The sequence below is a fragment of the Syngnathus scovelli genome, chromosome 6 (assembly GCF_024217435.2).
Source record: "Syngnathus scovelli strain Florida chromosome 6, RoL_Ssco_1.2, whole genome shotgun sequence".
Classification (NCBI taxonomy): domain Eukaryota; kingdom Metazoa; phylum Chordata; class Actinopteri; order Syngnathiformes; family Syngnathidae; genus Syngnathus; species Syngnathus scovelli.
Window position 1 is genome coordinate 1,701,251 of NC_090852.1, and position 14,269 is coordinate 1,715,519.

At 47.5% G+C, this 14,269-nt stretch overlaps 1 protein-coding gene across 4 annotated transcripts in view; it reads right to left on the reverse strand.

Annotated features, from left to right (window-relative positions):
• Positions 1-14,269, reverse strand: part of plcg2 (phospholipase C, gamma 2) — a 134,355-nt gene that overhangs the window by 22,692 nt on the left and 97,394 nt on the right. For all 4 annotated transcript variants that reach the window (XM_049722934.2, XM_049722930.2, XM_068650935.1 and 1 more), the window contains one exon: positions 5,476-5,679. In XM_049722934.2, coding sequence (XP_049578891.1) covers positions 5,476-5,679 — 204 coding nt within the window. The remainder of the gene's footprint in view (positions 1-5,475; positions 5,680-14,269) is intronic.

Here is a 14,269-nt window from a genome sequence, read left to right on the forward strand (position 1 = left end):
TATTTTCAGTGGGAACAGTGTTGTTGGTCTCCCTTTTTTTGCTCGTGCATCATAGTCTGGATTAAAAATTGTTGTGGCAATTCTTAGGATAGAGCCAAGGTGTTGGTCCGTTAACCTAGATCTGTGACGGGTTGATGTTGCTGTTCATGTGGCTGAAATTCACGTCGCGAAGAATGAGCCAAATTGTCCACTCTGTTTTAAACACTCGGCACTCAGTGTCCATCTTTCTTTTCCTTGGGCCACTCATTTTAATGGAAGGATTCCAGGGAAAGGTTTGTGGGTGGCTTCAGCGTAAAACTGTATCTGAGAGCTCAGCGCGCAAATTACGAGAATGCTGATGTCACAGCCCTAAATTCGGCACTGATAGAAATAGAGCACGAAGAGCGGCGTGTCCGTACTACTGAGTACGTACACGCACTAGAGAGTGCGCACAGAGCTTTCTGACACGGCTTCCGGTAGTAAATGCGCGGGCGGCGGTTCCCCATCAACTGGGGAAACGCAGTCATTGCATGGAAAATGACCAAAAAACATGTTTAATAATACCATATATTTAGGGTTGGCGAGCTGGATTAAATGGCCCCGCGGGCCGTACTTTGCCCATGTCTGGGTTAGGCCTAAAGACGCCGGCACTTCTGGGTGTGGTTGAAAAAGGCAATGGCTTTTGCTTAGCATCGTAGGGTTTTAATTTGGCCAGGCCTGGAGGTGGGGCTCGAACACGAGCGTCTGGTGGCCGGGCCTTCGCCCATGGGGCCCGGCCGGGCACAGCCAGAAAAGGAAACGTGGGTCCCCCTTTCCATGGGCTCACCACCTGTGGGAGGGGCCAAAGGGGTCGGGTGCATTGTGAGTTGGGCGGCGGCCAAAGGCAGGGACCTTGGCGGTCCGATCCCCGGCTGCAGAAGCTGGCTCTTGGGACATGGAATGTCACCTCTCTGGCTGGAAAGGAGCCCGAGCTGGTGTGCGAGGCAGAAAAGTTCAGACTAGATATAGTCGGACTTGCCTCCACACACAGTTTGGGTTCCGGTACAAGCCCTCTCGAGAGGGGCTGGACTCTCTTCCACTCTGGAGTTGCCCACGGTGAGAGGCGTCGAGCAGGTGTGGGTATACTTATTGCCCCCCGGCTGGGCGCCTGCACATTAGGGTTCAACCCGGTGAACAACAGGGTAGCCTCCCTCCGCCTTCGGGTGGGGGGACAGGTCCTGACTGTTGTTTGTGTCTATGCACCAAACGGCAGCTCAGAGTACCCACCCTTCTTGGAGTCCCTGGAGGAGGTGCTGGAGAGCGCTCCTTCTGGGGACTCCATTGTTCTACTGGGTGACTTCAATGCTCACGTGGGCAATAACAGTGAGACCTGGAAGGGCGTGATTGGGAGGAACGGCCCCCCGGATCTGCACCCGAGCGGTGTTCTATTATTGGAATTCTGTGCTCGACACGGATTGTCAATAATGAACACCATGTTCAAGCATAAGGGTGTCCATGTGTGCACTTGGCACCAGGACACCCTAGGCTGCAGTTCGATGATCGATTTCGTAGTCGTGTCATCGGATTTGCGGCCACATGTTCTGGACACTCGGGTGAAGAGAGGGGCGGAGCTGTCAACTGATCACCACCTGGTGGTGGGTTGGCTCCGATGGTAGGGGAAGATGCCGGTTTGACCTGGCAGACCCAAACGCTCTGTGAGGGTCTGCAGGGAACGTCTGGCAGAATCCCCTGTCAGGAAGAGCTTCAACTCCCACCTCCGGCAGAGCTTTTCCCACGTCTTGGGGGAGGCAGGGGACATTGAGTCCGAGTGGACCATGTTCCGTGTCTCCATTGTTGAGGCAGCCGACCGGAGCTGTGGCCGTAAGGCAGTCGGTGCCTGTCGTGGCGGCAATCCCCGAACCTGCCGGTGGCCACTGGCGGTAAGGGATGCCGTCAAGCTGAAGAAGGAGTCCTAGCAGGCCGTTTTGGCCTGTGGGACTCCGGAGGCAGCCGACAGGTACCGGATGGCCAAGCGGAACGTAGCTCCGGCGATTGCTGAGGATAAAACCCGGGTGTGGGAGGAGTTTGGCGAGGCCATGGAGAATGACTTCCGGTTCTTAAAGGCTCTGGATATTGTGGGGCTGTCCTGGCTGACACGCCTCTACAACATTGCGTGGACATCGGGGACAGTGCCTCTGGAATGGCAGACTGGGGTGGTGGTTCCCCTCTTTAAGAAGGGGGACCGGAGAGTGTGTTCCAATTACAGGGGAATCACACTCCTCAGCCTCCCTGGTAAGGTCTATTCAGGGGTGCTGGAGAGGAGGGTCCGTCGGGAGGTCGAACCTTGGATACAGGAGGAGCAGTTTGGCTTTCGTCCTGGCCGTGGAACAATGGACCAGCTCTACACCCTCGGCAGGATCCTCAAGGGGGCATGGGAGTTCGCCCAACTAGTCCACAAGTGTTTTGTGGACTTGGAGAAGGTGTTCGAACCGTGTCCCTCGGGAGGTTCTGTGGAGGGTGCTTCGGGAGTAAGGGGTGCCGAGCCAACTGATAAGGGCGGTTCGGTTCCTGTATCACCGATGCCAGAGTTTGGTCCGCATTTCCGGCAGTAAGTCGGATTCGTTCCCAGTGAGGGTTGGACTCCGCCAAGGCTGCCCTTTGTCACCGATTCTGTTCATAATTGTTATGGACAGAATTTCTAGGCGCAGCCGAGGCGTTGAGGGTGGCCGGTTTGGGGACCTCTCTGCTTTTTGCAGACGACGTGGTTCTGTTGGCTTCTTCAAGCCGTGATCTCCAGCTCCCACTGGAGCGGTTCGCAGCCGACCGTGAAGTGGTCAGCAACTCCAAATCCGAGTCCATGGTCCTCAGTTGGAAAAGGGTGGAATGCCCTCTCCAGATCGGGGATGAGATCCTGCCCCAAGTGGAGGAGTTCAAGTATCTTGGGGTCTTGTTCACGATTGGCGTCGGCAGTAATGCGGACTCTGTACCGGTCCGTCGTGTTAAAGGGAGAGCTGAGCCAAAAGGCAAAGCTCTTAATTTAGCGGTCGATTTACACTCCCACCCTCACCTATGGCCACGAGCTATGGGTCGTGACCGAAAGAACGAGATCCCGGATACAAGCGGCCGAAATGAGTTTCCTCCGCAGGATGTCCGGGCTCTCCCTTAGAGATAGGGTGAGAAGCTTGGTCATCCGGGAGAGACTCGGTGTAGAGTCGCTGCTCCTCCACGTCTAGAGGAGCCAGATGAGGTGGCTCGGGCATCTCATCAGGATGCCTCCTGGACGCCTCCCTGGGGAGGTGTTCTGGCCATGTCCCACCGGTAGGAGACCCCATGGACGACCCAGGACGCGCTGGAGAGACTATGTCTCTCAGCTGGCCTGGGAACATCTTGGGAAGTCTGGGAGTCCCTCCTAAAGCTGCTGCCCCCGCGACCCGACCCCGGATAAGCGGAAGAAGATGGAAGGATGGATGGTTTTAATTTGCATTTGTGTATGTAGGGATGAACCATGTTAACAATGTTTACTGAGCCAACGTAACAACATCATTAACACTGTGATGGCAATTTTTAATGCAGTGCCACCTGAGGTGGTCACAGGCATTCCCTCTATCTATTTTAATTAGAATTTTCAAGAATTGTGGAAAATAAATCAAAATGGAAACGCTACAAAAAAATCATAAAATTCGCCAAAATGTTGTTACGAAAATGCACATTTTGCATGTTACGATCAGGATTTAACAATGGCGATATCAATTCTGATCATCCATGAGTGTGATTGGCTGATAGCGATACAATACAACCGTTTGTTTTAGTTAGGCCATCTGCCCGGACTGAGTGCCCAGGACCCTGCTCACACGTTTGCCTGTTTTGTTTTAACGATTCACAACCACGGTCCATTGGTTCGCACTGTTGACTGCGATTCGAACTGATCTGCTGCCCGTTACATTCTCTTTTCCCCTTATCAAATAAATTATGGTTCGTGTTGCTGTCACGACTCGTTCCCGGTCATTTCCTTGTGTCTCTCTATATTTTGTCATGGTTTCTGTCTGCGTCTCTGAGTACTCGTCTCTCCCCTCCTGTGTCTACTCACACATCAATTACAGACACCTGCCTCTCGTTACCTGTCTTGTATTTAAATCCTGTCTGCCTCTCACTACCCTGTCGGATTGTTCTCGTCTCTCGTCGTTTTAGTCGCTCGTCTGTCTGTCCTGTTTAGTCTTTGTCTGTTTCTGTTGCTTCCCGTCCGTGTCCGCGCCTAGTATACCTGTCCTGCTTGTCTGTTTTCCCCCGGTCTTGTCTGGAGGTGTCCGTGCCTAGTGTACCTGTCCTGCTTGTCTGTTTCCCCCCGGTCTTGTCTGGAGGCTCACGGTCAGAATCTGTTCCGGTGTCCAATGGACTTCTGTCTGTCTGTCTGCTGGATGTGAGTCTCTATCCCACCTGTGTCTCTGTCGGTTCCCCTTCATCCTCCCCTCCAACTCCCTTCTTCCTCAATAAACCCTGGTCCAAGCTGGATTTGGTCACCCTGGCTCCATTCCTTCCGTGACAGTTGCACTTGGTTGCCTTGCCTCGTTCCTGACAAAAGCTATTTAAATTAACTACTAGAAACAGCTGCTTACGTTTCACATTTTTAAAAAACAGTCTCCTCTGCCCAATATGTTTGGGGAATTGTAATTACAGTCACGTGGTAAAAACTTGGAGAGGAAAGCGGAGTTACTGGTTTACGCCCAGGTCTATATTATTAAGAAGAAATGCAAAGTCAGGGATTCTAATGAGCGGCGAGCAATTGCAAGCGAATGTTGCATTCTCAACAAGGTTTCTCAGGGTTTGTTTCAGGTTGTAAAGGTTCGCCAAACAGTCGGCAGATATTTGCTAAACATTCGCCTATACTTGTCATTCCGATGAATGTCAAATATGTGTAAAATTTGCGACAAGAAAAATCACAAAAATTGTTGCACGTCTGGCGAATGTTTTGGGAATATTTGCGACCTTGTACGAACCCGAACAAACTCTGACATGAGTGCAACATTCGCTGCCTTAGAAAACACTCACAATTGTTCACCACTCCGTGGGATAGGGGCCTAAGACTGAGGGGTTATTTGCTAGGGACCCAGCAATCACCAGGCCAATCCCATCAGTGGAGCCTTCTTGTTTCTACAGCTGAAGGTTCTGGATGTTGGTTGCACACCAGTGCAGATGCAAGGGTGACAGGAGACTGGGACAAGTGCCAAACAACAGAACAGTTGTCAAGCACGAAGCGACAAGATCCATAAAACGCAAGGATGCTCAAAAGCCTGGATCAAAATAGAACACAATGGAAAAGCCTCTGGAGAGTGTCCCAGGCCCAGGACTGACTGGCACCATGATGAAAATTTATTTAAAAAAATTATCCTCAGAGGTTCCTGTAAGGTGTGGTTGATTATTGCTTTATATCTGACATGTCAGTATATCTTGGTTCTGAAAAGGTCTTTAAACACAACTCTAAAATGATCGCATTTGTAGCTCAACCCAGATGGTTAGTACCTGCCGTCTGAAAGTTAAGAGCCACCATGTGACAGCCAACTGCCCATAGTGGGTAAGGGTCATAGTTGGACGACTCCACACGCTGGCCTTTTGGGTAGATTCGACTCAGAGCTTTGTGATTGTACTGCAGAAAGTCCATGGAAAGGCTCTTTCCTGGTGTCTTATTCTCTACAAAAGAACGGACCTCTTTGCAGGTGTAGCAATCTGCAAAAACAGAGAAAGGGAAGCTTGTGAGGTTCGCACGATACATGAGAGTCATGAAAGAATACATTTTAAGAAGCTGTGTTTTTTGTGAGCTGTGCACATGGACAAATTGTTGGTACCTCTGTTGATGAAAGGAAAATAGAAAAATAAACAATGAATGTTAGAGATTTGCTCACTCCAACTTATTTTGCAAGAACCACACGGGAGACAAGCAAGTTCCTTTAGACACCTGCAGGTGGAGAGTTCACTCGCTCCAGAATGAAGTCTGAAAGTCTCCTCCCTGCAAGGGCATATTTATTAGGAGGAACAGAGTGGGGGTGAGAGTGGACAGGTTTGGTGAACCCCCGGCCTCTGATAAGATCAGAGCAGGGGGTGTTTTACACTGTTGTGGGAAACAGAACAACTTTGATTGCTTCCCCTGCAGCTGGTCAATCAAGCAGAGGAAGCAACCACTTCATCTTACTCTGCATTGTGAGGGCAAGACAAGATTGATTTAATCATTATAGTCTACATTCCAACATAATCCTACGATAAAGATAACCTGGAAAACCCTAACAATGAACATATTTGAAGTGTGGTTCAGCTATTATTTTGAAAAAGAAACCATTAAACAGATATGGACAAAAATGCAGTGGTACCTCTACTTACAAATGCTTATAATTACAAACTTTTCAAACTTTTCGAGATATGAACCGGAGCCTCGTGATTTTTTTTTCATCTACTTACGGACCAATTTTCGACTTCTGAACCGAAGCACCATGTAATTCAAATGAACCCTTACAGATTTTAGTATAATATCCAACAACATATGAATAATTGATCTTAAAAAAAGCCTCTTTGTGTTTGCAAAGGAAACAGACAGATGTGACAGAAACGGCTCCTAAACTGCACATTGGCTGCTCATTTCTTGCTTTTTTAAATCGGCCATGGGAAGGCTGATTGTTTTGTGATGTTTTCATAAGTTAAAGTGGGCCTAAGTAGAGATACCCGCATACGTTTTGGGACCAGTTGATCTATGATACCCTTGGTATGCTTAGTTGATTTCAGTTACGGCTGTCGAACTACACATTGTCACATGGGCTAGGCAGAGTGGTGGGCCAGGAGTATAAGAGTAGGAATACTGGAGGTGGGGGTTTGAATTTCTTCCGCAACCTCGCAGAAAAGGCTTCACGAACGTGTCTTGATCTTTCTGGCATCCATTAAATAGTTCAACTGAGAAGAAGGAATCGTCTGATGGTTACTATTAGCATAGCAGCATTAAAGATAAAAGAACCAGGCTAAGGTTTCCCAATAACTTTTTAATTGGTGTCAAAACCCTGCGGGCTTATGCTTGCTGTTCTATTTTCTTTGACTCGGCTCTTGTGGATATTTCAACAGTCAACTGGGCCCAAACATAAGGTGAGCAGAAAGGTAAATTTTGTCTGCTTACCAAGGAATCAGATAATTAATTATACATTAGAAGTGGGTGTTCCGACCCAGACACAGATCAGTCCATCCTTCCATCCGATCATCATCATTCTCCTGCGTCCGAGCACTCCGGCGGCCTCTGAAGCGGGTCACGCCTAAGGTCACGGCTGATGGTCAGTTGTGACTGCCGAGGGGACCTCAGCTATGGGACTGTGCGCTCGTGAAAATGTTCACCCCAAGTTTCAATATTGATAATAAATATTGTTTTTAGAGTCGAGAAGACTTTGAACTTTGAGGATTTCCAGTGGTACATTTTAAGAGCCCTCACAGAACACTAATATGCCCACACTTGTGAATCACTGATTTATAGGCTATTTCATACACAAGGTAATTCAATGTGATTCTCATACCATGTGTGAATGTAAAAATAGGTCAAATTAGCATACAGTGTAAGAACAAAATTTGGTAAAACATGATTTTAAGAAGGCCTAACTAAATCAAATCTGGGAAAACCTGGATTTAAAAACATTTACACATTACTGGTATGTTTTGAATCTTTGGTAATTCATATTATTCACTCTGACAATAAACTATACCAGCAAATCACCAATATTACACACAAGTACAGGGAAAAAAATGCTTTTCAAGGGTGATTGTGGGGGGTCGGTGTAAAAATACACAGGTGTGTGTCATTCACAGGATTTTACAGTACACACAAAAAAGTCTCAAAGGGTTTCACAGGCTCACAGATGACAAAGACATCCCATGACCCAAACCCCCAACCAGACAACTTGTCTTTTTTTTTTTTTGGGGGGGGGGGGTAACAAGGGGAAAGAATATCAGTTAACGCTCATTTAAACTTTGCACAGGTGTATTGTGCCAAGTGGTCAACCGGTTAGCAGGGCAGAGAATGGCAAATGTGAAAAAACACAGAAAAGTAGCCAGGGGTCTGGGGGGGCGATAATCATCGCCCCCCCCCAGACCCCTGACTACTTTACTTATATATATATATATATATATATATATATATACAGTGTGGGAAATAAGTATTTGACCCCTTGCTGATTTTGCAGGTTTGCCCACTTACAAAGAATGCAACGATCTACTATTTTAATCATATGTACATTCTAACAGTGAGAGACAGAATCCCAAAGAAAATTCCAAAAATTCACATCATATGAATTTATAAAAATTGATAACCGTCTGATGAGAAAAAACAAGTATTTGAACCCCTGGACAAACAGCAAGTATTCTGGCTCCTACAAGCCAGTTAGTCTTTCTTTAAGACACAGCCCCAATCCCAACCAATTATCTACATCAAATACACCTGCCTCACCTCGTTACCTGTATAAAAGACACCTGTCAACACCCAAACAACCAGCATCCAACATCACCACCATGGGCAAGACCAAAGAGCTTTCTACGGACATCAGGGACAAGATTGTTGATCTGCACAAGGCTGGGATGGGCTACAAGAGAATCGGAAAGCAACTTGGAGAGAAAAGATCAACTGTCGGTGCAGTTATCAGGAAATGGAAGAAGCACCACACCACCGCCAACCTCCCTCGGTCTGGGCCTCCACACAAGATCTCACCTCGTGGGGTCTCCCTTGTTAGGGTTTTCCAGGTTATCTTTATCGTAGGATTATGTTGGAATGTAACCTGTAATAATTACCCTCGCCTGTCCTGTCTTAACAAAAGTGCTAAGATCTTTTGTCCTGATTGACTAGCTGCAGAGGAAGCAATCAAAGTTGTTTTGTTTACACAACATCGTGAAAGACCCCCTGCTGTGCTTTGATCAGCAGACCAGGGCCTTCGGCCCCATCCTGTTTGCTCTCACGCCCACTCTCAACCCCCACTCTGTTTCTCTCAATAAAAATGCTCCTGCAAGAGGCCTGGGTCAGACTTCATTCGATCATCGCTGCTCAGACAGCGACGAATGGACTCTCCACCTGCAGGTGCTTAAGAGGACTTACTTGTCTCCTGTTTGGTTCTTGCAAAATAAGTTGGAGTGTGCACAACTCTAACATCCCTGATCATGCGAATGGTGAGGAATCATCCCAAAATCACAAGGGGGGAACTGATGAATCAACTGAAGGCAGCTGGGACCACAGTTACAAAAGAAATGGTTGGTAACACACTATGCTGTCATGGATTGAAGTCCTGCCGCGCACGCAATGTCCCCCTGCTCAAGAAGAAACATGTACAGGCCCGCATAAAGTTCGCCATTCAGCACCTGGATGACTCACAAGAGGCCTGGAATAAGGTGATGTGGTCAGATGAGACCAAAATAGAACTTTTTGGCCTCAACTCAACTCGTCGTGTTTGGAGGGCAAAGAACACCGAGTACAACCCAAAGAACACCATCCCCCCCGTCAAGCATGGTGGTGGCAACATCATGCTTTGGGGGTGCTTTTCAGCCAAGGGGACGGGACAACTCCATCGTATTGAGGGGAGGATGGACGGGGCCATGTATCATAGAATTCTGGACCAACATCTCCTTCCCTCAGTGAGAGAGCTGAAGATGGGTCGAGGATGGGTGTTTCAGCACGACAACGATCCTAAGCACACCGCCAAAGCAACAAAAGAGTGGCTGAAGAAGAAGCACATCAAGGTTCTGGAGTGGCCTAGCCAGTCTCCAGACCTGAATCCAATTGAAAATCTTTGGAGGGAGCTTAAAATTCGAGTTGCCAGGCGACAACCTCGGAACCTGAATTATTTGGAGGCTGTCTGCAGGGAGGAGTGGGCCAACATGATGGCGGCGCGTGCACACGCAGCGGCCACTCTCTGTCCCGTCAGTACGGTGATTTGTTCGTCTAATGAGTGTTCGTCCGACAGTCTTGTGTGTTCGTCTCGTCCGTGCTACAAGTACAGCAGGCAGGTTCTGCTTGACATCGGCAGAAGTGGGTTTTGCGGCGTTCTGGACTTTGAAGCGTCGACATTAAAGGCGCTCGGACTGCTACGTCCTGAAACGTCGCCGACCTCACCCGCTATTCCTCCCCCGGTTGGGAGCCGTCGGAAACGGTGTGCGAGGAGGCAGAAGAGGGGCAAGCGCGGAGGCGTCCGGGCCAGGCTGGCGGCCAACCCAGCTTGCCCGGCGGTGCCCTCCATTCTTCTGGCGAATGTTCGATCGCTGGACAACAAAATGGATTACGTTCGCCTGCTGAGGTCTACGAACCGGACGATGCGGAACTGCTGTGTGCTCGTGTTCACCGAGACCTGGTTGAGTGACAACATTCCGGACTCTGCAGTGCATCTGGAGCGGCTAGCGTGCTATCGGGCGGACCGTGCCATTGTACGAGGGGGAAAGTCGCGTGGAGGTGGAATATGGGTCTACATCCGAGAAGAATGGTGCCGGGACTCTGTGGTGGTATGTAAGCACTGCTCGCCGCTTGTGGAGTTTGTGATCATTAAGTGCCGTCCTTTTTATCTGCCGAGGGAATTTACCGCGATTCTGCTAGTCGCGGTATACATCCCGCCTTCCAACATCGAAGGCGACAGGATCGCGGCGCTTGGTGAACTGTACCAGGCTGTCAGTGAACAGCAAACAGCGCACCCTGACGGTTTCACCATCTTCGCTGGAGACTTCAATCATGCCAACCTGAAGTCTGTTTTCCCGAGGTTTCACCAGCATGTTCCTTTTCCGACACGTGGAGACAGCTCTACTCGGCGCAAAAGGGAGCTTTCAAAGCCACCCCCCTCCCCCATCTGGGGCTTTCTGACCATCTCACCGTTTTGCTTTTGCCCGCATACAGACAATTGGTAAAGGCATCCAGGCCGGTTCGGAGGCAGGTTCGAGTGTGGCCTGAGGGTGCCTCCGATGCACTTCGTGACTGCTTCGACACCACTGACTGGGACTTGTTTAAGCAGGCAGCCACCTACAATGATTGGACGGACATAGAGGAGTATACTGACTCTGTTACCTCTTACATCACGAAGTGCATCGATGATGTGACTTGCTCGAAATCCGTCGTCACTCGCGCGAACTGGAAGCCGTGGCTGACGGGGGCTGTCCTCAGACTGTTGAGGGCCAGGGACAAGGCTTTCAGAGCGGGGGATGAGGCTGGCTTGAGGACAGCGAGGGCCGACCTGTCCCAAGGCATTAAAGAAGCGAAGAAGGCATTCTCGTGCAAGGTCTCCACCCACTTCAAGGACAGCAAGGACGCACGTAGCCTTTGGCGGGGCATTCAGACCATCACAGACTACAAGCCCGCACCGAGGAACGAAATTTCGGTTTCTTTGTGTGTCTTTGGCATGTGGAGAAATTGACAATAAAGCTGACTTTGACTTTGACATCCCTGCCGAAATGTGCACAAAGCTTGTCACCAACGATAAAAACCGTTTCACATCTGTGCTGGCCAATAATGGCTTTTCTACGAAATATTAACATGCTGTTTGTCCTGGGGTTCAAATACTTGTTTTTCCTCATCAGACGGTTATCAATTTTTATAAATTCATATGATGTGATTTTCTGGAATTTTCTTTGGGATTCCGTCTTTCACTGTCTTTCACTGTTAGAATGTACATATGATTAAAATTATAGATTGTTGCATTCTTTGCAAGTGGGCAAACCTGCAAAATCAGCATGGGGTCAAATACTTATTTCCCCCACTGTGTGTATATATATATATATATATATATATATATATATATATATATATATATATATATATATATACACACACACACACCATATTTTTCGGACTAAAAGTCGGAATGCGGAATATAGGTCGCATTAGCCATAAAATGCACAATAACGTGAAAAAAAACATATGTCGCTCCGGAGTATGTCGCATTTTGGGGTTAATTTATTCAGCAAAATCCAACACCAAGAACGGACATGAACGAGCAACAACTGGCTAAACGATACGGTATGCTAACGTGACATGAACACAAACGAAGAGCTGAGAACGGGCCTGACGTAACATTCAGAGTTATTCAAATAACTATTACGTAAATAACACGTTTATAAAACCATCTGTGTCACTCCAATTCATTAAATCCATCAATCGTCCTTTATGTCAACCGCTGACGGCGGTTGGACTTTAAAATATTCCACAGGCCCATATATCGATATATAAATTATATATCAATTAACTATTATATAAGCAATAATATTATCAAACCATTTGTGTCACTCCAAATCATTAAATCCATCGATCGTCCTTTATGTCAACAATGCCGACCGGGTGCGCGCCGCTGACGGCGCTTGCACTTCAAAATATTCCACAGGCCCATATAACGATATATAAATTATATATCAAATAACTTTTATATAAGCAATATTATCAACCCATCCGTGTCACTCCAAATCATTAAATCCATCGATCAAATTCCTCGTCTTTTGTCAACAACCTCGTGCGTGCGCCTTGACGTCAGCCTCGTCGTTATTCCACAGATCTAGTATATAATTATATTGTAGCGTTAACAAAGTACAAGGAAAGACGTGGGTTTGGTAAACGGCTCTTTATTTAACAAAACAAGAGTTCAACAAGCCAACAACTACTGAACTGTAACGATAAAAACATATACAAGTTGGTACACGAAATAAAATATATCAAATAACTATAACATAAATAGTTCACCGCCACACGGCCCCAAGCACCGGCGTGCACTTCCAGGCGTGTGGCGGCGTGGACTTCCATCCCCGGAGGGGGCACTTCCAGCCACGGAGGTGGAAGAGAGCTCCATAGAATAGGGCCGGGCGTACGTAAAAGCCATGTCTGAACCCCATCCACCGTCCCCGGACAGCCACCGGGCCGAGCACCGGCCCCCGACTTCCATTCACGGAGGTGAAAGAGAGCTCCGTATAGTAGGACCGGGCATGCGTAAAAGCCATGTCCGAGCCCCATCCACCGTCCCCGGACAGCCACCCTGCCGAGCGCTGGCCCCCGACTTCCATACACGCAGGTGAAAGAGAGCTCCGTAGAGTAGGACCGGGCGTGCGTAAAAGCCGTAATAGTTTTTCAAACCTTCTGTGTCACTCCAATTCATTAAATCCTCCAAACTCTTCGTCCTTCGTGTCACTTACAAACAAAGGCGCTAATGATGCCGGTAGTACGTGGGGCCCTTCGTCATCTTCGTCATCCCGTGATCGAATCTTTGTCCTTTATGTAAACAACCACCGCGCCGCGCACGTCACTTGAAATTCAAATTACAGTAATCCCTTGCTACATCACGGTTTGTTTATCACGGTTTCACTTTTGTTTGTTTTTATTTTAAAATTGGTGAAAAAAATTCACATATAAGTCGCTCCTCAGTATAAGTCGCCCCCCCACCCAAACTATGAAAAAACGCGACTTATAGTCCGAAACATCCGATATATATATACATATATATATATATATATATATATATATATATATATATATATATATATATATATATATATATATATATATATAAATTGAAGATTTATTCTTTAAAAATATCATGACAATAGCGTAACATTAGCTTACATGTAACATCATGTTACTTTCTAAACCCACATGCTTGTAAAAGTAAAAACGTACATTTGTGTTTTTTGTTTCGATGTGCTCCTTAATGTTCCTAGTGCCGCGACCTCCATAGCTGATCATATCTTGACAGAGAATACACAAAACCTTCCCCGGGACATCGACTTTACGTATATGTTTCGTCAGGCACGTGGTTACGGACTGTGTTCCAAGTTGAACTATGATGCTGCTCTCGAGCCATCCCCATCTGAAGTAGATCTTGATCTCGTTCGGCTTGTCTATTGCCCTGGCACGATCCTCGTCTTTTTTCTCCAAAACCTTTACCATGCTGGCGAAAACTTTTGCTGAGTAGGCCCTAGATCTATCTAACTAAATAACTCGTCTACAAGTGATGAAAACCCAATCGCAAATTCACATTGTGGCGGTGTAAAAACACTGTAAATTTCAGACTTTTTTCTCAAATTTTGAACACTGCGGTTTATAGTCCGGTGCGGCTTATATAGGATTTTTTCCGTTATTTTTATCCATTGATATATATTGATCACTTTTATACACTCATAAAATGGCTGTGGGCCACTGTTGTGCGGCACCGCTTTGCTGGGCAGAGGGATATGTGACACGGTCACTGGGGAGAAAGGTGGTGTGTTGATCGCATGCCCATCCACCAGGCAAATAGTGCTGTATAATTCACACAAAGAAGAGACAGAACTAGATCAAGACGGACATTCC